This window comes from Amblyomma maculatum, chromosome 8 (genome assembly GCF_055883805.1).
Source record: "Amblyomma maculatum isolate TAMU_Amacu chromosome 8, ASM5588380v1, whole genome shotgun sequence".
In the NCBI taxonomy this organism is placed as follows: domain Eukaryota; kingdom Metazoa; phylum Arthropoda; class Arachnida; order Ixodida; family Ixodidae; genus Amblyomma; species Amblyomma maculatum.
This window is the reverse complement of record NC_139351.1, coordinates 67,487,532-67,512,453: the sequence shown is the minus strand read 5'-3', so window position 1 is coordinate 67,512,453 and position 24,922 is coordinate 67,487,532. Positions and strand designations below refer to the sequence as shown.

Here is a 24,922-nt window from a genome sequence, read left to right as displayed (position 1 = left end):
AAATGGCGTGACTGGCTACATCCCTGTCACAGAAAATTTTCCTTGAGTATATAGCAAACTTGAAGCCCGAGAGGTGAGCGGCGAAACCACAGTTGCCCTCCCTGGGTAGAACCCTGGTTACCATGGTGAAAAGCACTTTTACAATGGAGGTAAACGAAAGGATTTCGCCGAGTTTACGGCGGTTAACGTCCCAAAGCAACTCGGGCTATGAAGGACACCGTAGTGGAAGGCTCCGGAAATTCCGGCCAGTCCGGGTTCTTTAATATGCACTAACTACTGGGTAATCAGAGTGGAACAACGGTCGTGAAGGTAACCAGTGTGTAAACAAATGTACGCACAAAAGAAGAGCCGCAAATGAGAACAAATGAAATTACACTTGGGTCTCAAAACATGGTTTATTGGTTAAAACACTTTGTAGGGTAGCAACTAAAACTAAACAGAGGTTTATTAAAGGATAAAAGAATGCATACAAATGGTCAGAAACAATTTGACCTTCAAGTGAAATGAATGCAGTAAAACGATGTCCAAAGCTAAATGAAATTATACAAGCGAGTGAAAATAAAAAAAAGCAACAAATGTAGCACTGATAAGGCAGGGGTGGGGCTTGCTAATTGCCACCACTGCTCTGCGTACACCGCGAGACGGTGGACATGCCGTTGATAAACTTTGTCCGGAAAAGCACGTTGGCATTGTTGAACATGCCCTCCTTCAGGGAGACCACAATGAACTGGGAAGAGAAAGAAAGCACAAGATTAACAATCATCCATGACAGATGCTCGTTTGGCAAAAACAAAAGACGTTTTTCTTTTTTGCTCAAAGCGGTCTTTTTTAAAAACACCCGACTTTTTTTTAAAATTTTTTCCATAGCTTGAATCAGCTATGAAGTTCTCTTCGGTTAATGAATGAATCTGCACATGTAAGCTGTGTTGATAGTTCTAAGAAATGCTGCCCATCAATGGTGACAGCTTTCTTTTCAGTCTTTTCTAGCTATAAAGTTCCTGCTTTTAATGACATTATATCTCTGACCGGAATGCAGCACCCCATAGATGCAGGCCAGGTTCTATTTGTTCTCAATGTCCTTTAAAAAGTGACCAAACTCAGCACCTGAATATTTCATGTTTACCTTTTTCTATTCAGTTGAATACTAGTTGGGCCTTTCATTGAAGTGGAGTCCAAAATGAACTAACTACACTAAACCCGAATTTAGGACGGCACTTTGCAATAATTTTCATGACGGGCTGTTATAGGATTCCCATCCTTTCACGCGAGCTTTCACAACTGTGCAACGCTTTCCCCTATTTCATGGCTCATATCAATTTTTCCATTCAACTTGCCACATCATGACGTCATGAACGTTACCAGACAGTTAATGGCTTGCTTGAGCCTACTGAATGAGAACATGCCTGGCTATGTCCACACAAAAGTGAAACCCTTTCCAGTGACAAAAGTTTTTGGTTATCCTAAAGAGACACCCACAGGCAAACTGACATTGGCCTTCATGCATAGATCACGCTGCGTTCTGGTGAAGGAGAGGCCATTTTTCCAATGAATATGAAGCATTTTATTTGCCACACACAATTAAAATGGCTATCAAAGCAAAAAAAAAAAAGCCAACCATTCTCAATTCTTCTGCCTCTGAGTTCTCGTCCAAGGTCACAATGATATCCACCCTCAAATCAAGACTGTGGACAGTCCTTTCTGTGTTATCAATGCAATGAGTGGGAATTAAGTGCGATTAAGGGGAAGGGGGTGGGAACCACTTCAGTTATAGGCACCAAAGCTTTCCTGCAAACAAATTGTGTTTTGTTGTAAAAAAAATAAATAAATAAATGTCGAAGCCTCCTCCTTCCCAAAAGAAAAAAAATACACAGAAATTTCTCCAACAACAAATTCTGAAATAACTTGCTCTTAGCATCCCTTTGAAAACAAAACAAGGAAAAAATTTAGGAGGATGTTTAAGCTTCAGCTTTTGAGTAGACCTTGATAGTGTGTTTGGAAAAGTGTTCAACACCTTCAGTTGCTTTAGTTTTAAGTGAAAAGAAGGCACAGTATCTGTTTCACTTCTCGGTGGACACCCACACTTACAACAAATGGCATACTACAAAGGAAAGTACATACTGCCGTTGTTTCGAGTCCATATCGGAAACTAGCCTCCATTTGACTAACGGATGGAAACTAAATGGGAAGTGAAATGGTACGACACTGCTCTAAACGCTGCACAAGAATGGTCGCGGTACAATTTTGACAAGGCATCACATGTGCATTTGTCCCAACACGATTTTCGGTCACATTTCTCAATTCTGGGTTAGGCAATGGCGACGCCTTTAGGCCTGCGTACCCTGTCACGCAAAAACAAAGGCGACAAAGTGACAACTCTCACTCTCTGACAGCTAGTGATGCCCATCATGCTCTTCACCAAGTAGATCACCCGGAACTAGTGCCTGCTTAGCAGAACAGCCCATTGCATTAGCAATGGAGGGGCAAAAAGCAGATGCAGCAGGGCAGACATTGCTGACCCATTGAGCACAAAGTGAGCATTGGTGTGCATCCCTTGGGTACAGCATTTTAATCCCAGAGACCACTCTTAGACAAAACTGCGCTTTCATTTGCAGAAAACAAAAAAATTCAATACAGGCATCGCCACTAACAGCCAATTTCACATGTAGTACATTAAAGTGATAATAAATTAAAGTCATTAAAGTGGATAATTATAGAGTGGTCCTCAGTGTCCCTTTAAAGTGGTTATGAGCACAAGCCTACAAGCAAGTAGGACAGAAAATTATGGACACATGAGGAACGCCTGCCTACTCTGAAAAGCTTGTTAGAGACCTACCACAGCTGCTTCATCTCAGCAGATTTAATGAGCAAGGTGGAGCCCTGGGCTAGCTGGCAATGCATACGACAAAAAGACTCACCAAGCCTCTCAGTCAAAGCAGATTTACTTACCTTTTATCCCTACCTCGATCAAACTTGTACGGGGTTTCAAGGAACTTTTGGTCTGCTAAGCCTTTCGGGTTCCCTAGCCAACCAAATCTATAATTCCTGAACCGCACCTTCCCTTTACTGACTTTATTTTGGGGCAAATCACACTGTAATTGCTTACAGCACACTGTTTAACCATACATGAAGCTAAATGACTATAGGTCCACTTTTCATTCTTTTTTTCTTGAGGGGCTGAAAGTCTGCCTGCTCACTTCTTACGCGCATAAAGTGCACGAAGAGAGACAAGCCAAGATGCTACGGGTTTCTCAGCAATTTTTGAAAGCAGTAGAGGTAACCCAAGGGCTGAAAAACTCGAATTGCTGAGCGAACATAGCGCCCATTTGTTTGTTCTGCAAACCACGCGGTGAAAGGCAGCAAAATCTCTCACTTGTTCCCAAACCCGTCCTCCTCATCCCCTCGCAATTCTAGCCGTGGCAACGAAGTTATTTACTCCATGTCGCCAAGGTGCCACTTTTTGCGCTCGGCGCCAAAATTTAATATTCCTTGGGCAAAGTATCTCCTACATCGCTCACCTGAGACTGTTTGAAGTGGGCACGCAGCATCTGGCCAATGTTCTGCGTGTGCGACAGATCCAGTGCGGCGTCCACTTCGTCCAAGATGTAGATAGGTGCCGGCTTGAAGAGCAGTAGAGACAGGATCAGGGACAGGGCCACGAGTGACCTGTCAGGTACCACAGTGAAAGAAAGTGCGAGTCAGTCAGACGTAAAGGCCTTGCTCCATGGACGCTTCCCAGTTGCACGTGCATGTGCCTGAGCGTCCAGCACCACCTCCCGTCAGGCGTTTAAAAAAGGCATGCATCTCCACGTCCCCCTTCTGGCTCGCTCGACACCTGGCCCGGCTGGAAAACTTTCAGGGCTAAAAAAAAATGAGTCGGGGACAGTTGAAAAGACAAAGTTGTGGACAAAAGACGCAGGGGAAAGCCGCTAGGGTGTGCACGTGCTTGGACGCCAATACCCGTCATGCACAGATATCTGCGCCATCCAGGTGTGTCCAGGCCATAAGAGCCATATGGTATGGTGGATGGGCATTCTTGCAGAGGGTGAGACACAGCCTTTGTTCACCTCGGAAGATTACACCTCTTGCACTCCTTTTTCTTTGGTACTTTTCACTCACAAACTTTTCTTGGTACTACACACCACTTGTACTACAGGCGAAACTGGATACATAGAACTTTTAAGGGAATTGCAAAAGAGTTTGATATAGGTAAGGGTCACCAGTTGATTCTTTTCAGTAATGATTTGCTAATAATCAGTCACTTGCTATTCAAAAATCAAACCATGACTACCGGTATAATTTCGGGAAAGTAAACTCTGCGGCAAACACTAATTCTAGCACGGAATAGACCTTCGCAGTGGACGATGGATGGGTTGTGGAAAGGGAGGGGATGCCTGGACATAAAAGTAGCCTGTCCATGGTTCAAATTTCTTCAACACAAGACAGAATGTCATGTTTAGTGAGCTTTAGCTCTGACCCACTTCCATGTGAACAGCACCAAAGTGGGGCAAAGCATGGACACTGGTATGTGAAGTCTTCGTACGTTATATCTGAGCCCTTTTCTCCAGTGCATACACCAAGCAACTCTTTAACGATGCTGGAAATGCTTCCACGAGAAAATGAGGGGGGAAAAAGAAGACAGTTGAAAACTTAAAACTGCTGGAAAAAATTAACAGCATAAGAACAGATAATAGATCAAGTTAACAGATATCAGATCAAGCAAGCTGCACTGCCTCATTCTAATCTGTGCAAATAAACCTATTCAAAAAGAAGTCAAACGGCACCGCCATATTGGACACTGTGCCATGCTTGTAACAGGAAAGAGCTGACTATCAAGTTGCCCTATGCCCACCTATGCAGCCTCCCAAAAAAACTGGTTATTCCGAGGCTCGATTTGAAGCAGGCAAGAAAATGATTGTTCTTTTCAAATCGCTATTGTTTGGAGCTATAAGTGATCACTGAAATCAGTTCCATTTCAGAGAAAGTAACTGTAATTATAATCTTTTCTCCAACGTATACAAGACAACATCGCGGAGTATAGAAGCGGAAAAGAAAGGAAATGGTAAGGAAAGGAAGAAGGAAATGGTTGTGACCTCTGCCCTCCACTGAGCTCCTGGAGGGAATCCTTCCAGACACCTCCAAAGGCCACCTTGACTTCGAGTCCCTGGAGAACGTCCATGCCCTCGGGGGGAACGAGCTTTGCATCCGTGCCAGGCAGCAGTGTTGAGAATATGGAGCCAAAGTCCTGCACATGAGCAGTGGGGAAAAGTCGCATGAAGCAATGAACATCCATACATAACTTCTGCATATTGACGCGTATGAGTCTGTGCTATATATTTTTTTAATGCAGCAGCACTATTTTGTAAGTCAGGTCCTCAATCTGAAAACCCGCACGTCTTCCACGATCAAAGTAGAGGAGAAAGGCATCAAAATGGACAAACATCCAGTCACAACACAAACGATGATCGAATAGAGTTTTCTGTTATATGAGAGCAATGGTAGCCACGACATGCAAAGCTCCCTTGAAATCCCAGCTAAACTATATACACACACACGCACCTTGTTGACTTTTTTCCAAGCCTCCTTGAGGGCCATGTTTTTCTTTTCGTCCAGCTCGTGGATGACATCGATGATCTTTTCCCGGTCGTGGATCACAGTCTGCTTCTTCTTCTGCAGGTCCTGGTACTGCAGTGCAAGACGAGTAATTTCGTTACTCTGGGCGTTTGTGAAAGAATTAAAATAAGCCCAGTGATGAGATAGATACGCCAAAATGCCTGTAAGGGGTCACTTTCTGTGATCACGAAAGCAGCCTATTCAGTAAAAACAGGAGCCTGCCAAAAAGGAAAGCAAGGAATGACGCTCATTTTCTTTCTTTTCTCTCTTTCACTTTGACTGTCACAATTTCTTCGTTGTGTTTCCATGCAGGACAGTTACCCTCACAAGTTGCCCACAAGTGTGGTTGAATTTCACATTTCTCTTATTTGCCACGTGTCAACTGACCTCCGACAGCTCCGAGAGACACGGCTACATCTGGGACCTAAAGCAGCATCATAGATTTGGAATTTATTGCTTTAGTTGGAGCCTTAGTAGCCAATTTCTACAGAGACTGGGAGTATGTATGCTTAAAGCAAATGTAAGCATAGAAATTTCCTTGTACACACACTAGTAGTTCTTAAGCACGGCTGCGTTGGGAACCTTTTGTGAACTGGTGAAGTGATGGAGAGCTTTTACAGTGACTGCGGGGAGGGCTATAAATTAACATAATATGCAGCGAAACAGGTGTTTTTATTGCTCCTTGGCAAAGACTGGTCAAACAAGAGTACTGTAACACTTTCATTTGGACAGCATGTCAGTACAAGATGTGGTTAAGCTAAACTAAGTTGCATATCTGTGGCCACCTCAACCTGCTTCTGTATATGCTTTCCAAGTATGCAAGCCTGGAAAAAGCATGCTCGCATGCTATAGCAAACAATAAAAGCCTTACAGCCATCTCATGCAGCAGGGGAAACATTTCTGCAATCCCCAAACAGAATGCCTGAAATTTTGCAGTTGTAAACTTCATCTTCATCACTGTGTTTTCCTAAAGCTCCGTTAACCCATTTTCAGCTTCAAAGTACTCATATGCAAAAAGGGATCACAAGCCATGCATCTGGGGCAGATCCTGGGAAGCACTTGAGGAGGAGGAGGAGACAACTTTATTCAACGCATTACTAAGTGTCAAGAATGTCCTGGGCCAGGGTCACAAAGGTCAACTATCATTCAGCTGGTCAGATGCTAACCAAGCCCGCCACGTTGGGGGAGGAGGGTGTGGAAAGTGGGGTTATTGAACTGCGACAAGGCATGAAAACATGCAATGTTCCAAGTTTGCACAGTGTTCGGAATAATTTGGGCATGCGGGGGAATGTCTGAATCGGGATAGAAACTTGATGTGGGAGCTTTAAAGGCAGATACGGCTCTCTGCTGCCACAAATCTGTTAAAGATCAGATTTTATTGCAAAATCAATATTACGCCAGGTCTAACTGCTCGTCGTGTGGTCCGTGGCTCGTGGACCCCCCCTGCTGCTCGACCTCCTCTATCAGCCTGCCATGAAATTTGAATTCACGTTACCCCTATGCAACGGGCAGGAGCTGCCAACTAGGGTCGCTCCTTTCATATGGAAGGATGTTATCAGAGTCAGCCTGCCAGAACTGTTTACATTCTCGTTACCCCTACGACACGCAGGCATGTCCACACGGCTAGGTTGAAGCGCAACTGTATATGTGGGCTAGTGGCTTACAATCTCGCGTCATACCCTTAAAGGATGAGCTTGAGTGTCCCCAATAATGCAGCACCTTACACTGATAGGGCGTGATAGGGGAATAATGTAGCAGGCAAGAGACGCTTCCACCATTGCTTACGCAATTAAAATAGGGTTAACCAGAGCTAAACTACAACTAATTTTTTCATCCCTTTATTTCCACAACCCTGAAATATTTCTGCAGCTTGCTCATTTTAGTCAAAAAATACTGCCTGATTCATATGGTATAGCGTTTTAAGATCAAATCTGCATGCTTGAGATTTTAAATTCAGGTGAAATCATGGTGAGGTTTGATAGCCTGTCATTTGAGAATTATACGCTGAGCTCATCATTGCGGTCACGTTCGAAAGATCACGATTCAGGCCATCCCCATATTTTGGTTCACGACCATGAGTAAGCCCTTGAATTAAAAAGCAAAGGAAAAAAATTGCTTAAAACATGCACTGCTATTTGGCTCTGGAAGCATGTAAATGAAACTGGCGACTTGATTGGGTGCTGGCGCCAACTGCCTTTGGCCTAATGCTGTTACGTCATTATGACCACGGTGTCACGAACCTCAGATTTGTGGTTCGTTACGGGCCTAAAATGCAAAGGAAAAAAGAGATGAAGCACAATAAGGACGCGACATTGCCGCATCATGATAAAAGCTCTCAGCTACGATGCGCCTGAGCACAAGATTTTTGCACGTGGACGGATGGACGGGCAAAGATCAGTAGACGCAGGGGGACCAAATGGCAGGGGACTGAGCACAGGACAAGTCAAATTGCAACCAAACAATGCAACACTGTCAACCACACTTACCCGTTCCTCGGCCTTGAGCAGCATACTCTGGGCACGCGAGTTGACGCTCTGGCCCAGCTTCTCCTTGGTCTCGGTCAGCTTGTGGATCCGCCGGCCTGCATCTGCCGGGTTGTTGGCCTCAAAGTCGTACTCTGTGTTGCTCTTGCCAAAGTAGACCCGCTCCGACGGAATCCACTCATAGTGCCGCACCAAGTCCTCCAACTGCATATGCACAGCAACACCTCTTCAAACGCAATGAACCAGGTTTTGGTGTCTTTCCTCTGTCTGGCAGCAGTTTGGAATACCCGCTGCCTTACACCTCTGTCACGTTGACACTCTCCATGAAAACCAAGTGCAATTCCAATCAAACTTTCAACAGCATAAGACACCACTACAGTAGAACCTCACTGATATTTTCCAGGTTCATACGATTTCGCTTTTCATACGCTCAAAATCGCGGGCAGTAAAACACCTCCCACAGAGTCGCACTATATTTCTCCCGGTTAATATGTTCCCGAAAAGCACTATTTTCCAGTTACTACGTCCGAAATTTCGACAAACTATGGTTGTATAGTACGTTTTACGATTGACTCGACAAGTGCTAACGAGCGCATATATGAAAAACTGATCAGCGGCGTTCCTCCGCCACAGCTGCTTCCCTGCGGCGCCTTTGGTGTAAACCAACGAAGCATCAAAGAAAGCCAACGAGCCAACATGCAAGGAGCCTGTACCCACGGAAACACGACCTCATGAGGAGAAACGTGGTGGCTTCTTTGTGCTCCCTTGGGGGCATAGGGGTGGACCATTTGGTAACTACAACTATTCACTGACATAAGACCGGGCTGGGTCTAGGGGATGCAGCATGACCAAAAGCACAGTGGCTGTAAGGATGGCTTCTCCACATACCACTGTTGTAAAGGGACGAAGCATCTGGGAAGAATCCAGGAAGCGATCCCGGCTAGTCATCGCCTTCTATGAACTGAAATTATCAATAAATCTCTTCTGTGCTTTGGACAGCACAAATACGGTCCAAATTCTGTTGGAGCTATAAAAGTAGCCGTGCATACTGGATGTCTATAAATGCTGACCTACACTTCGTGGGGCCCTGAGGCCCCTTTTATTGTTTCAAACCGCGCGCGCTTTTTCCTGTTTGCATTGGTGATTGCCCGGGTAGCGCGAGTGCGCATGATCGACCTGGCAATCGTGGGGGCGGAATGTTAGCGCTTTGGCCCCATTGCTCACCCTATTCGCTCCGCAGTGTTTTGCCTCGCGGTAAAACACGGTAAAGCCCTGACCCTCGCGGTAAAGCCCTGACCCTCGTTCTGCCTTACCTTTGGTGTTCTATTGTCGCATACATGGACAGCATGTTTCCAGCATAGTAGCGCCCGATGTTTCTTTTTATTGAATGCTTTTTCGTTTATCAGGAATGAACCGGTGTTTTTTATCGGGTGAGACCTAGGTTTGCGGACCAGTTTTCTGAAGGCAAGGACTTTTATGCATTGAAAGTCTCAATTCTAGATGCCTTGTGCCGCATTCAGCAATTAAAATTTTCTAAATAGGCAGCTTGAATTATCAGTCTTCCCGGATAATACATTATCTTTTTCCAGAATTTAAAAAAAAAATATGTATCAACGAGGTTCTACTGTATATGTATGCACACGACTAAGCGCGGGCACCTTTAATTCAATTATACATTTTTGTACATTTTATACAAAGAAAGGATACAAGGGACCACATAGACAGAAGTGGCCACTCTGCAACAACTATCAAAAATGTCTAATGCGCTGCAGAAACGGACCTGTTCTTAAGTACACCCAGGTAAGATTGCGATACAAACTGCGCTGTGCAGCTTTGCGAGTCTTGGAATGAGTCCGACCTTAGTCAACTCAATCAGGATTGAAAGTGCCCAAGCAACAGCATATCATGGAAAAATTATGAGTGGAGTCAACCTGTGGGCTCGCTCAAATTAAGGCTCGCATAATCATGGGTTCACAAAACTCATGAAATCAAACTCTCGGTCACCCAGAAACGACTACAAGCTGCCGCACCCTCGAGTGTGCAGGATCGTAGCAAAAAACCCTTCACTTGCTTCTACTGACAACAAACCAGAAAAAGAAGAAGTGGACATCGATGTCATCACAACAAGGATCACAATCTAAAACTCAGCCTGGACCTTTTAACTCGAATCATGGTGTGAATGCAAGTACAGATTCAGTCAACGAAGATCATTACTTGAATGAGAGTCTAAACTCACTCTCCTGACTCAGATCATGGTCTTGATATGAGTATCGAGTCACTCATGATTCAGACCATGATCTGAAAGTGAACACGGGCACGCTCGCGACTCAGACCATAGATGTAAATGTGAGCTTGTGTGAGCCTGAGAGAGTGACAGTGGTAACCGAAACAACTAAATCTGCCTTCCCCTATCGCTAGATGTAATCAGACCTAATAGAAGAATGTACCATTTCCACCTCGTAAGCCTGTTAAAAGTCTTTTTAGTTCGAAGTGAATACTGGTTTTCTCAAATAAATGCGAAGCAAATATTTCAAACACATCTGGCACACAAAAAGGGGTGACTGGCATAATAGGCGTTTTCAAACTGGCGCATTTTTTTTTTTAACTCTCAAAGATGTCCCATGAAAAAAAAAAAAAAAGAAAAAAAGAAAATGCATTGAAGCTTTGTCACACACTATAAAGCTATGCTGCTTTTCAGTGGAAATCAACATTGTGAATTGAGGGAGGAAGAAATTGTGGGGACCTCCGAATCTAGTCTCAATTGCAAATGCATTATTGTGTAGCTGTCAAGTGGTGACTGCTTTGTTGCCCGCTAAGCGCAAGCATTGTGCACCTGCGTGCTCAGCACTATCCTGCATCAGGCCATTGAGAAAGGGACACTCATTCCCAAATGGCTTGTGCCAGCTCCCTCTTATGCCCCCACCACCAAGCTTGTTCAGTTAATTTCATGTAGAAGAGATTGGCTGCGGCAGGTGTAGTCAGCCCAAACTCATATTGTGGAACAGAAGAGAGCCATATGTCGTAACTATCACATGCAGTCATGTCAGTTTCACCATGTGCAGACACTCGCAGGCACAGACTGGGGTGACACACCTATAACCCTGAGAAGCATTTGTAAAATCTGGGCTTTATGAACTTTTTTCAGGCCCATTCGACAATTCAGGCTTTTGGTCAATTTGGGCATTTTTTTGTCCCTTGAAGGACAAATTAACGAGAGTTGACTGTATTCAGCAGCGATATGACAGCTCCACCCGGTTTCAGGCAGATGTTCCTGTATAAAAACTGCTGTATGAAATCCTGTACAAAATTTACTGAATTTTTCATAAAAGTAAAGTACACACTTGCATGCACTTCTAGTTTAAATTTATTTGAGAATACCACGTGAATTCTGAAACGAACAAGACAAACAATAATTGCTTTTAATTTTACTTTTTTTTTTCTCTCTGATCAAATATTCTGTATAATATTCAGGCATTTTTTCCCATATTCGTATTAAATTTTTATTTAAAAATTTCAATATTCCACACCCCTAGAAATTATTGAACATACGACAAAGGCCTACAAAACTGTTGTTAGCCATTTTATGGGCTAAATTCACGTATTGATCTGCCAGACATGTGGTTGCTGATAATCGAGAAGGTTCAAAGGTGTCCAGTATGCTTCAAAGAAATCACAATGTTCACATGGTCATCTTTAATATAACGTGTTCAATCGCCTATGCAAAGAGACCTAGCTTGTCAAAGTTGTCTCTGCGATACAAAGTGACGACTTCAATGCACCCCAGACTGTGTCGCAGTGCCTGCTAACAAGAAACACAAACTCAGTGATCAGTGCTGAGAGAACTGCAAGACTAAACTCACAGCCCTCATACAAATCAACAATGCAAGAAAAGCAAGGGTGCGTGAATATCCGAAATTTCAAATAGTATTTGCCATTCAATTCAATTCACAGTTCATTTAACTATTTGTGATTAGTTTAAATAGCTAAAGCGCTGTTCGCACACTTACTAAACGCTCAAATTAGAAATTTCTAGTTGATCGAAATAGGCAGAAAAACACTTGACGTTTCTAAACACCAGTATCTTCCACTTGCAACGTGATTCGGTTTGCTCTTTCTTCAAAACAGCAGGTACCAGTACACAGAAAAAGCTTGCACAGTAATACACTGGCTGCCATTGCAAGTCATCGCTGTGTGCTCGTGGGTCTGAATAATTCTAGGAGGCACTTAAGACAGCTTAGGTGCAATAAAGAGATTTTTTTTTTGTATTTTTAAAATTTTTTAGGAGGTGTTATGGAAGAGAAGAGTAGGCAGCCGCCGCCGCAGCTGGCAACTTCTACCCTCCGGTGCCATTTAGGCTCCATCCACTCTTACACGGCTTTGCCTGATTTCATCCTTTGCCTGTTTTGAACAAGCGCAACCTTTATGCCTCCCTATTGCGGAGCATTTCCTTGGCCATGTGTAGTTTGAATTATCTGTAGCGGAACTGACTCGCATATGAAATAATGGGCTTTTTTATACACAGACCTCTAAGGAGCTTAGCCAGACCAAGTTGTGTAGTAAAATGCGAATTGTTGATGTTCGAGTTAATGAGCTTTCACTGTATAACTAGACTGTACCTCTGCCAGAGTCATGCTTTCATGTCACTTAGAGACAATCTCTTTCATCGCTACCACTAACTACCACTATTAGTCACTATATATACCAGTAACTAAATTATCTCAATCATCATCACTGTCATTGTCATCAATTGTCACTATCATCATCACTATCATACTATGCTCATTATCACTAAATGTCTAACCATCACTGACCATCACTATTTTTCTGAAAAGTTAGGAGGACCCCACTGATATCCCGCGGAATACAGCAGAATCTCGCGGACAGATTTCACCAACACGAGATTTTCACCACGAGCCAAGTAAGGCTTTCGCCTTAAAATTTGAAGGGTTAGGAGGGACTCTGGTACTGGATGGAATTGATGCACACCTTCTTCACAGCGTCGCTAGCTTCACGGTCAATCTTGTTGACGTCGTGCTCCCACTGCTGGATCTTGAGCTTCAGCTGGGCAGCCTGCTTCTCAACCGCAGCCCGCTCGGCATACTTATCGGAGATCTCGCGGCTTGCTGCCTTCAGCTTTTCCTTCTGAGCCTTGACTTCGTCGCCCGCCCGCTTGACTTCCTCCTACATGGAAGAACAAAAAGCAGCTTGACATTCACCACAATCACCATCCTGCTTACGTCCACTGAATGACACAGCCCTGCTCCATAGACCTCCAAAAGACTTCACCCCACGCCAGCAGCGGTCGCACTATCCCCAACAAAGCTGCCAATCTGACTATGCGACATCCTTTGCTATAAGCTAATCTTTTCTTGGATCTCATTTCATTACCTAAAGGATCTTTAAATCGCATTTTTCTCGAATTCGTATTTTGGGCCGAATATGAGTTTTGTGCACAATATTTTATGTCGTTATTTTAGTTCAATCAACACCAAATTTGGCATGCACAATCTTTAGGATGTGTAGAATGCAAGTATCTAGGTTTAAATGCAATCAGCAGTATTTTTGGGCATGCAAATTTAAAAAATTATCTGGTGCTAGCCACCAAAAACAAGGCACCAGATATAAAATTGTCTCAAAACATTGCATGCCAAGGGAATGTTGCTATGTTGCTTATTTGCACTCAGTGGAGTGTTGGGGACAAGAAGAACTAGTTGGCTCTGCCCTACCATGCTTGCTGCTGTGTACAGCAGCTGCACAAACATGCATTGTTTTTCACTTATGCATGGCATTTAGAATATGAAAACATTAAGCTATTTTAAAACTAAAAGCATATTTAGAAAGAAGAGATCAATCTCTATAAGTGGTGCAATTTTCATTCACCTAGCATCAATATTAAGAAAAAAATGTTTTCGAGTAGCATCTCCCCTTAAGCTCGCTTTTCGGCACATGCGTAGCGCGTGCTGCTGCAAATGAAGCCCGGGAAAGAGAAAAGAAGGGGAGAGAGAAAGCTCAGCTGCTCGGCAGAAGAATGGGCATTTCTTTGCGCTTCGCTGTATCGCGTTGTTTCCCCTTTCCCGCTGCATTGGCTGCGTCTGCTACATAATGCACATGACTTGCAAGCGTCACGTGCTGTTGCGCAGCAAACGATCACTGCAGATGTGTGCTCCTTTGGGGAAAGGGCGCGGCGCTGCTCTAGACTGGCCATCGCCGAACCGGTTCTCTCTCTCGTTCCTTCCCGGCGTGGCTTGAAAAACGTCATGCGGTAAACGGCCGAGGGTGATGCGATCATTTTTAGGGAAGGCACTTTTCAGGAGTGCGATATACGACACAGCTTTCCTATACTTTTACATGGGATTTTCAAGGGGATATTCCGTGAGTTCGATATAACCAAAATTCGAATTATCCGGGTTCAACGGTATTTGTCATTCTGCAACTTGCTGAAGTTCGATGCGAGAAAAAAAGGGGTTGATGAACCATTTTAGTTAGAATGCACAAGAAAATTAGCAAGCATTAAATGAGAAATCTGTTTTCAACACTGTATAGTTTAACCACTTAGGAGCATGCCGCAATAAAAATTATTCCCTTATCTGCTCTAGATGCGAAGATACCCTTCTTGACACCTAAAAGCTATCAACACCTTATAAAGCTTCCAAAATGCAATTTTCAAAAAGTTGCAGTTTTTTTTTAGATTTGCAGCCATTGAAGAGCCCAGTCCCCTCTTAAGACATCATTATTTCGCTTTCCCCAACCCATTTTACTATTGCATCTCATTATCCTGCTCATTGCATGATTTACAATTTAACCTCAAGTTTCACATAGCCAGCAAGCACATCATGCATAGCTTCAAATTCCTTTAGACACCCACAAAATGAGTGTTGTGGTGGCGAAGCCTTGATAGGCCCGTGTTGAGAAAGCAACCGCTACCTACCTTGGCGACAGCAAGCCTCTGCTCGTGCTCCTCGAGTTTCACCTGGAATTCGGCCAACATCCCCTCGGCGGCTGCTATCTGATCTTTGTAAGTAGCAATGCATTTCTCCAGCTCCTCGATTTCCAGCTTCAGTCCCTCCACTTCCTGCATGACCCCAGTCCAGAGGAGGGACAGGTTAGAGCAGCAAGGACAAGAAACAACAAAACTGCATCGTTACTGTTAGCCCGGAGCTCCAACGAACGAGGAATCACTAATGTGACGCGTGCTGTTCAGAGCCTGCAGGTATCTTGCATTCTGAAGTTATCTAGTATTTGTTTTCTTTGTAACAAGACAGTACCTGGAGAAAGCACTTGTCGGTCTTCGTCCTTCACCAGTATTTTTCTGCTAATGTTTCTGGCTAACAACGAACCAGATTCAAAACGCCCAGTTCAACATTCTGCATTTCTACCTTTCTCTGCATTGCAACTCACAACACAAGGATGCAGCACGCACACACTCTCGAGTATAGCGTAATTGTGAAAAGGAAGCCCCCCCTCCAATTTGGCAATGAAAAAAAAAAAAAAAGAAGTGCCATTAAAAAGAAGAAAAGAGAATTCTTTCACGTATGCACAGTCTTGGCCATGTGGTCTGCTGCACTGGAAGCGAATAGACGATAACTGCCTGCAATGCTTTGTATGACCAGGAACGCATCCAACGACCTCAAACTGCGAACATGCGGTGTCTAAATGCTGCAACGTCTCGTGCAACTGGCATTCGCGCCAGAAAGGACAAAATGTTACGCAGTGCAAAAGCCAGAATGGTGCACGCCCATGCGATCGGCGCGTCTTGTTGTGCCGACACGCAGCCAGCCAGGCTCTGCCACTGCTGAACTATGCATCACAGTGACGTGCTGTTCACTTCGTGTCGCCAGGCTTTGCACTGAAGCGGCAGGAAAAATGCGTTGAGCCTTGTCACAGTTATACTTATGATAAGTTTAGCCTTTGCACCAGTTTACCATAACACGGTAGATGAGTGTGACAGAAGAGCGCTCCCAAACAAGTTCAGACAATAACCGCACATTAAAACGAACATTAAACCGATTTCCACAAAGCCGTCAACAATGATGTGCACGGTAAAGCAGCCCAGGCGAAAGTCACCCCATGTCAACAACGGCAGACCGCACGCGTGGAGCGCTGCTCCAAATTGTCAGTCAAGCTGTTACAAACGTTGGATCAAGATCTTAACTTAGCATCATGTGACATTTTCCAGCAACGTAATATAGTAATCAAACAACAACTAGTAACCAGTTTTAATCCGGACTAACTCATGTCAATCATAAGGTGCACATTGTAGTATCCATAGTTTCAATGCATTATGTATTTGAAGGAGTCACATAGAGTGCGTATTGTTCATAAAAATGCGTGACTAGAAAATAAAGGAGGTTGTTGTAGCAAAAAAAAAAAACCTAACCTAATTAAACCTAGTTGTCCGAGCGTAAGCTCTGTTAACATGGCTACACACCTGCCATGTTAACAGCCATGTAAACACCTCACATCCACGGTGAAACTGGGCAACGAAGTGCCAGCAAAGCAGTGCTCCCTGCCTAGTCACATGGTCACCGTACGTTAGAGAAGCCTAGGGGCAGTCCAGATTTCCGAAGCCCTCCATTACGGTGTCTCTCGGCTTAAAGTCAAGTGCGCAATTGAATGATCTTGGGAGCTCCAGTCCGAAGAGGTCCAGAGCCCTCCACAGCAACATCTCGGCTCAAGGTCAGACTTGCAGCACCTGTGACCTTGGGAGTTTTAGTGCGCTCATGCTCTAAAACGGGTTCTCAAACTGGGTTCCGCGGGCTGTCTTCTTGTGTTCCGCGAGAATCCTCAGAGCTCAGGGCAAGCACTGCTCTCAAAGACAAAGTTAATGGTGAAGGCTTGGTGACATTTTGGATGGGGACTGCTTCACTGTTTCCATGCCTCTTTGAAAGGGCAGTGGACATTTCGCTTCCCTTTGCAACTACATATGCATATGAACAGGCATTTTCAGCCCTCGCCTATCTGAAGAACAAGCACAGGAGCCGTCTTGACCCGGCAGCTGATATGAGACTGGCTCTGAGAGCTACTGAGCCATGCTTTGACTTGCTCTTAAAAGGCAAGCAGTACCACCCATCACATTAGTATTTGTATTAATCTGTGCAATAAACATTTAACCTTTGCAACTCTCTTTGCAAAAATGCACTCGACAACACTGCTCGTAAGTGAAGGCAGGGGGCGGGGTTCCTTGCAACTTATTGAAGGCTTTTGGGGTTCCTCCAAGCAAAAAAGTTTGAGAACCCCTGCTCTAAAAGACTGATCCCCATTGAGGTGCGCATGGCTGTGCAGGCTCTTAACAAACTCTTAGCATCACGGTAGCTACTTCTGACAAACAGCCAGAGCCAGCATTACCAGCAATCCATTTTTTTTTTCACCGCTCTAGCTGACAACAGTTCTCTAATCAGTGAAAGCAGCTTCTCAAACATTCAAACATTGTAACCTGTCAACGCACGTGAAATTCAATTAGTCGTTGGTGTCTGTTCCTTTAGGGTATACTGCCAGGCTTATTGGCGTCGCATGGTAAACTTTATCTAGTGACTTGTCTTTTGTCATATTATGGAGGAACACAAGATGTTCCGTGAAATGCTTGATTATCCATTTCTTTCATTTTTCCCAAAGAACACAGCTACAGGGCCCCATCCCGCTCATCACCTGCTTCTTGGCAGAGGCCTTCTTGGAGGACTCATCCGCTTTCTTCTTGGACTTGGCTATCTCCTGCTCGGCTGCCTTGAGCTCTCTGTCACGGATGTTCTTGGAGTCCTTGACCTTCTCCTCGAGTTCCTTGACGCGGGCAGAGGCCTTCTTTTGCGTCTCCTTGCACTCCTGGAGCTTCACCTTGGATTCCTCTGCGGCATCCCCACAGCAAGAATGTGCCGCCTCAATCAAATAAAAAATGACACTCACAAGCTTCATCATCATGATCATCATCATCTGGGCTATACCCACTGCAGGGCAAAAGCATCTCCCATATTACTGCAACTAAACCAGGGCTGTGCTAGATTCATCCACTTAGCCCCTGCATACTTCTTAACCTTATCTGCCCATCTAACTTCCTGCCGCCCCCTGCTGCGCTTTCCTTCCCTTGGAATCCAATTTGTTACTCTAAGCGACCATCGGTTATCCTCTCTTTGCACTACATGCCTTGCCCATGCCCATTTCTTTTTCTTAATTCCCACCAAAACTTACAGGCTTAAATAAGGCCAAGCTCCACATTTTTGTCCTGCTATTTCCCTGTAATAGCATGGTATGTCGCATTTTATGTTCTGAAGTGACAAGTGGGCTCGACGTATGTTACAGTGGAGGCTATACCCACTACAGGGTGAAAGCCTCTCCCATATTACTGCAACTAAACCAGGGCTGTGCTAGCTGTATCCACTTAACCCCTGCATACTTTTAAACCTTATCTTAACCATGTCCAAGAGGCTAGTGCACAATCGTATACTACAGTGTACAGGCTGAATATTAGTCGACCCTCCAACTCATAGCCCTCATTCAATAACAAAAAGCAGAGTCCAAATACAAGTCAATGCATACACCAGATGGGCAGGTGGACATAAAATGCCACCAAGCACTTTGATATGCCTCTCAGACGCTCTGTGTACCTCTGCATAGGAAATGTGTAGTCATACAGTGGGTGAACACCTGTAGAGCAAGTACCATGACTGAAGGAACCAAGGAAGAATCAAGGAAAAGGGCAGGATTACAATACTTTGCAGTGCACAATCGTACACATGCCACCTGCGCAAAAAGGCTGTGTTGACGTTGAAGAGAAACCCCCCCCCCCACAAAAAAAATTACCTAAAACAACTACACTGTAATAATGCACAGCAGAGTACTGTAATGACACTATGGGCTGCTTTATGTCTTACACGACCTGAAGTAAACTTTGATGTCACAGCCATCACTCAGCTGAAAGAAACAGAAGAAATACACTTACTATAAAAAAATTTGCACGTCACAGGCAAATTAATTCCACACAAAGACTCAAAAAGGTAACACAGGGTAGTGGCTACAAGATTTTCTAAGCCAATGAAGATATTGACAACATTCAATAATGTGTATAGAGGGCGCTACTGTCACAAGCAGCACCTACATTCATCTGTATATAAGCATTGTCATTAGAATAAATGAGGCAGTTGGTGGTACACCGCCGCTCACAAACTGCGGCGTCTTTTTATGCCCTGTTACGTTATACGATTTATCGGCGCCACCACAAATGACTATACTTTTCATGCAACAATAGTGACAGGCACTTTCCAGACCCTGCCACAGTGCGTACAAAGAGTGCGACCCACCGATGGTCTTCTGGAGGGCCTCGTATTCTTGCAACAGCTGGTGGTGGGTGCTCTGCTGAAGCCGAGCCTTCAGTTGCTCCAGCTCGGTCTCCTTCAGGTCAGACTCCTCCTTCAAGCGGTTGTACCTGCACCCGTCACATGTGTTGAAGTCATCACTTCGGAACATCACTGATCCACTGGCAACTCTGCTTTGTTTACTCCATCCGTGCACACAGGAGGAAGCACAGCATTGTAGAAGGGAGCGGGTTATGTATTGCACAGGGGCACAGATGCCCACAAAAGTTTTCAGGATGCTGCAGCCTAGGACATAATCAACTGCCTGGCAGTTTAACAATGTAGCCGTGAGCTGGAGTCTATGCCTTGGATTGTCTTCCCTTGGAGATCTGCACACAGTAACATTAAATGTCGGGCTATGGTGACAGGTACCGAGGGAAATCGGTTCCTTCCACGACTCCTGTGCTGCGAAAATTTCTGTGGGTGCACGCACATCATATCTGGTGCGGAAAAAAGGGTGACAAGTAGGAGTGTGCGAATGCCAAAATTGTTCTAATACAAATATTCAAAAAAAAAAAAAAAAGAAATGCCTCAAATGTCAGATCAGAAAAATAAAAAAAAAACTGAAAAATTAAAAAGAAGCAAATGCTGCTCATCTTGTTTATTTAAGAATTCACACGGTATTTCCAATTAAAATTAAACTATACTGTGTTATTTAATAGGGTATGCCCTTCCATGCAGTTATAAATTTAATCCAGGACTTCGTACATCACCTTTTAGTGCAAGAAGGACCTGCATAAAACCGGGTGCAGCTGTCATATCACCCCTGAATACAGTAATCTCTCGCTAATTCAGCCATCAAGGCCTACGAAAAATCCTGAATTAACCGAAAGCTCCAATCATCAAATGGGCCTGAAAAACTGCCGAAAACCGTTTGCATCACAATGATTTTATATAATGGACACCTGTAGAATGGATGTCTGTATATGACATGAAACCGAAGTAAGAACAATGTTTTTTTCCCTATTTCGTCAAGTGCGTCGCTTTGTGTACACTGTCGGGAAGGTTCTCTTCACAAAACGTCCCCATCACATTCTGAGGATGCTTCACTGCACAGCTATGTGCTCAAGCATTGCGGTGAAGCGTGCAGTGCGGAGAAACTGCGGTGATTTTTTGGTGTACTATATTCGTTAATTTTCAAATATTCGGAAATCCTGGATACAGTCAAGCCCTTCCTGGATACAGTCAAGCCCAGCCGGATATATCGAACTTGAAGGAGATCGTGAAATAGTTCATTAGTATATCAATAATTCGATATACAGAAATCGGCTTGAGACGCCACTTGCGATCGTGAAAAATGATACCATATTTGTCGGGTAATCAACCCACTCGCATAATGAGCCCACACTCCACATTTGCCGTCGGGAATTTGCAAAAATAAAGCGTTAGTGGCGCGTCCCTCCGTTTCGGCCGTCGCATCCACAGTTCATTTATTGGCAGTGCGCCAAGAGGCTGCGCAGCGATAACGTCATGGCATGTTTATGTTTGGACTATACTTTTGATGTTAGCTCCTGCGGTGGCGAGGAGCGAACTTGGCAGAGTGCCCGTGATGCTTTGATTGCACAAGCCTGGTTTGTTTTATCACGCCGCATTTGGGGCGGGCAGAGTCCTCTGCCACAAAATCATTGGAAAGCATGTCAGCTGCAAATTCCGCCTGAAGCGAACAATGCTAAAAGCCGGTGTCATGATCGCAGCTGATCGCGTGCTTTCGTTCATTCATAGATGCAAGAATGGACAACTCACAAAAAATTAAATTAAAGATCTGCAGCATCTTAACATTCACAGCCGCCACACTACGCCACTTGTTCAGCACGACGACACAAGACACGCATCGCATGCCACCCGTTGTGCACAGAGGAATCACAACACCATCTGCCATGGGCTACACGGGCTGAGCTGACTTGTTGGCGCATGAGTAGTGCGTGCTGCTGCGAATGAAGACCGGGAAAGAGAGAAGAAGGGGAAAGAGAAAGAATGGGCACATGTTTGCGCTTCGCTGTATCGCGCTTTTTGTCTCGAACACCATGGCTGAATTGGCTGCGTATGCTCTGTAGCTGCCGTTGCCAAACTGGTTCCCTCGTTCCTTCACGCACATGGCTAACATGGCTTGCAACGTCACGTGCTCACGCGCGGCAAATGATCACTGCGGATGAGAATGCCTTTGAGGAAAGGGCGCGGCAGCGATTCCACGCGTGGCTTGAAAACGTCATGCGGCAAATGGCTGAGGGTGATGCAACTGTCTCTGGGGAAGGCACACCTTCCAGTGTGTGGTGCGGAGTTCGATATATCGAACGACTGGTGAATTTGGAGTTCGATATACGACGCAGCTTTCCTATACTTTTACATGGAATTTTCAAGGGGGTATTCCGTGAGTTCGATATACCAAAATTCAAAATATTCGAGTTCGACTGTATCAGTTTTCGAATACCAATTGAATAATAAACATGTGCGATTTGTATTGGAAATTTCAAGTATATGAACACCCCTAGTGACAAGCAATCATGCCTTCACAAAGACCAGGACAGAACAGTGCACTTTAGTCCAAATACTATGATAATACAGATGTCAGTCTATTATGTAAGTGAGTACTACATGGCTTTTGTCTTCACAGCAACGCAGACAGAGCGGCAGGGGACAAAGAGACACCCACTTGAGAGCCACAGACTGAATTCCGCCAAGCTCTTTGGAGATGTCTGCATAGGCCTGCTCGTGGGAAGCCAATTCCGTGCGATCCTTCTGGATCTGGGCGACCAGTTCCAGCGTGCTGGGACCTTTGGCCTGGGCTCCTGCAGCAGGCAGAGAATGTAGGAAAGGGATTCTGCGTCATGCTCCTTGTGAAAAAAAAAAAAAAATCCCCTTTGGCATAGCGGCTTCTGTTCTCAAATAGAGGCCTGCAGAATGTTACTTCAGGCTGAACACCGCTAATCTCCACAGAGGCGACATCTAGCTGCAGTTTTTGTTTGATGCAGTCAATCATCGTGTGAAGGCGTGAAAGAACAATGCAGAAGAGAAGTCAAAATAAAAATAAAAATATACGAAATCACCTAGAAAATATTCACAATAATCATCCGTTCCTCTAAGACACAAACACAGAGAAAGAAGAGAGAAAAAAAAAAAAAGAAACGAAGCCAATTCTGTGCATGCTTGCATATAAGCTGATCCCTTTAAGATAAAGTTTTATCCGCCCTTACGACGAAATTAATGAGGGTTCCTTTTTAAAAATTTCTATAGCAAAATTTGAGGGTTAAGCATGAAAATCATGAGCAAGTGTGCAACAATGCAGAAAGAAAAAAATTTCCAAATAATAATACTGCAGAAACCTTGATAAACTGGTTCCATTCAAGCCTTCACAAAGCGAAATACATGCTACTTTTGTCACATTTAAACACCACTGGTCATGTGGGCCTAGAGTCTCCAGTAACAGGAAAACCTCCTCCACTTGTGCCTCCTTGCTATACTACAGTCGAACCCTGATATATCGAACTCGAAGGGGATCGCGAAATAGTTCGATATATCGATAATTCGATATACAGAAATCGGCTTGTGACGGCACTTACGATGAGAAAAAACGATACCGTATTTGTCGCGTAATCAACCCACTCGCATAATGAACCCACCCTCCACTTTTGCACCCGAGAATTTGAAAAAAAAAAAAATGCGTTAAGGCTAGCTCGCTCACATGCAAGCGACGAGCGGCAGCGACAGAGCGAAAATTTTCAAACTTGTTGGAACTGCGTCCCTCTCGCCGCTCGAGCCACGCGGCAGCTCAGAACAAGGTTTCTGTGTTGCATGTGGATGGCGCGCATCAGTCCGTTTCGGTCGTCTCATCCACAGCTCACTGGCAGCGTGCCAAGATGCTGTGCAGCGATAACGTCAGGGCGCGTTTATCTTTTTATAGCTCCTGCGGTGGCGGGGAGCGAACTTGGCAGAGTGCCCGTGATGGCTTGATTGCACAAGCCTGGTTCGATTTATCACGCCGCGCTTGGGGCGGGCGTCATGATCGCAGCAGCTGACCGCGTGTTTTCGCTGATTCATACATGCAAGGATAAACGATAAAAAAAAAAAAAAAAATCCCTGCCGCTTTTTAACGTCCGCAGCCGCCATATCTTACGCTACGCCGCGCGTACAGCCCAACGATAGGAAAGGATGACTCTCGCAAAAAAAAAAGAAAAAGAAAGAGAGAGCTGGCGCTTCTTAAAGGCCCACTGTCCACCCTCCGGTCGAAAATATTTTCTTCCCCGGTGACTGTGAGACTTCGCCCTTAGATTGCAAGGCCGCAAAATGTTTTTGAAAAGTAACTAATAACGCAGTTACAGCCACCGCAATCACCCGATTCTGTCATGCTTCTCTCCTTCCGTTCCCTCGCAAAGGTTTTTCACTCTCCTGCCCGAGGTCGTCTAGCCTCCGCAAGACAAATTCCCCTTCCTCCTCCGCGTTTGGCGGGAGGTGGGGCGTGGCACTCCGCGACCGCGAAAAAAAAAAAAAAAAAAAAAAACGACCGAGGGAGCGCGCGCCGCTGGATTCAGTCTGGCCGTGGCGAGGGAAAAGCGCGCAACGAGCGGTAGACACCCATCCTTCTCCTGTCAGTCAGCGAGACGGACCAATGGACGTCGTTCGCAGTACGTACGTCATTACTGTGGCCTGTCGGGCCAGCGCAGGAAACGGGGAAGCTGGCTTCCCAAAGGAGAGCATGGGAGAGCTTTGAATTGTATTTTCGATGCTTTGCGGCGCGCGTGTCATTGTAGCATTTTGCAGACTATCTCCAGTACCTGATCGAAACACTGGGCTCATTTGCTTAAAAGGGCCTTCCCTGGACAGTGGCCCTTTAACATCCGCAATTGCCATAGCCACGTCCGCCGCCGCGCCGCCGCACGTAGAGGATTCGGAACACACGCTGGAGAAAGCGTCCGACGGCTGTCTGAAAACGGACTGAGCTGGCTTGGCGCATGCGTTGCGCGAGCTGAAGGAGAGAGATAGCTCAGCAAAAGAATGGGCACACCCACGCACATGGCTTGCAAACGTCATGTGTTGGCGCGCGGGAAACGACAACTGCAGATGCGCGCGCCTTTGAGGAATGGACGCGGCGCTGCCCAAACCAGCCGTCGCCGAACTGTCCCCTCTCATTCCTTCCGCGCGTGGCTTGAAAACGTCACGCGGCAAACGGCCAAGGGTAATGCGACCGTCTTTGGGGAAGGCACGCTTTCCAGTGCGTGGTGTGGAGTTCGATATATCGAACGACCGGTGAAATTGAGTTCGATATATGACGCGGCTTTCCTATACTTTTACATGGGATTTTCAAGGGGATATTTCGTGAGTTCGATATAACCAAAATTCGATATATCCGGGTTCGATATAACCGGGTTCGACTGTATTGCCACACGCAAATGATTCTGCTGACAACGCAGTTGTCATCGAAGATTTAACATAACAAAATGAACACATTGGCACCTCGAGTCTTCTGCAAGCTTTTGCACACAGCCCACTGCC

General features: G+C 45.0%; 1 protein-coding gene across 1 annotated transcript in view; it reads right to left on the bottom strand.

Annotated features, from left to right (window-relative positions):
- Positions 1-376: 376 nt before the first annotated feature.
- The window catches only part of SMC2 (structural maintenance of chromosomes 2), a 61,297-nt gene continuing 36,751 nt past the window's right edge, over positions 377-24,922 (bottom strand). Inside the window, exons 13-22 of the mRNA XM_084576417.1 lie at positions 22,086-22,221; positions 19,382-19,506; positions 17,739-17,932; positions 15,022-15,165; positions 13,080-13,274; positions 8,097-8,297; positions 5,557-5,682; positions 5,091-5,242; positions 3,516-3,663; positions 377-727 (exon numbers count right to left, since the gene is read on the bottom strand). Of these exons, the coding sequence (XP_084432543.1) occupies positions 608-727; positions 3,516-3,663; positions 5,091-5,242; positions 5,557-5,682; positions 8,097-8,297; positions 13,080-13,274; positions 15,022-15,165; positions 17,739-17,932; positions 19,382-19,506; positions 22,086-22,221 (1,541 nt within the window). The 3' untranslated portion in view covers positions 377-607. The remainder of the gene's footprint in view (positions 728-3,515; positions 3,664-5,090; positions 5,243-5,556; positions 5,683-8,096; positions 8,298-13,079; positions 13,275-15,021; positions 15,166-17,738; positions 17,933-19,381; positions 19,507-22,085; positions 22,222-24,922) is intronic.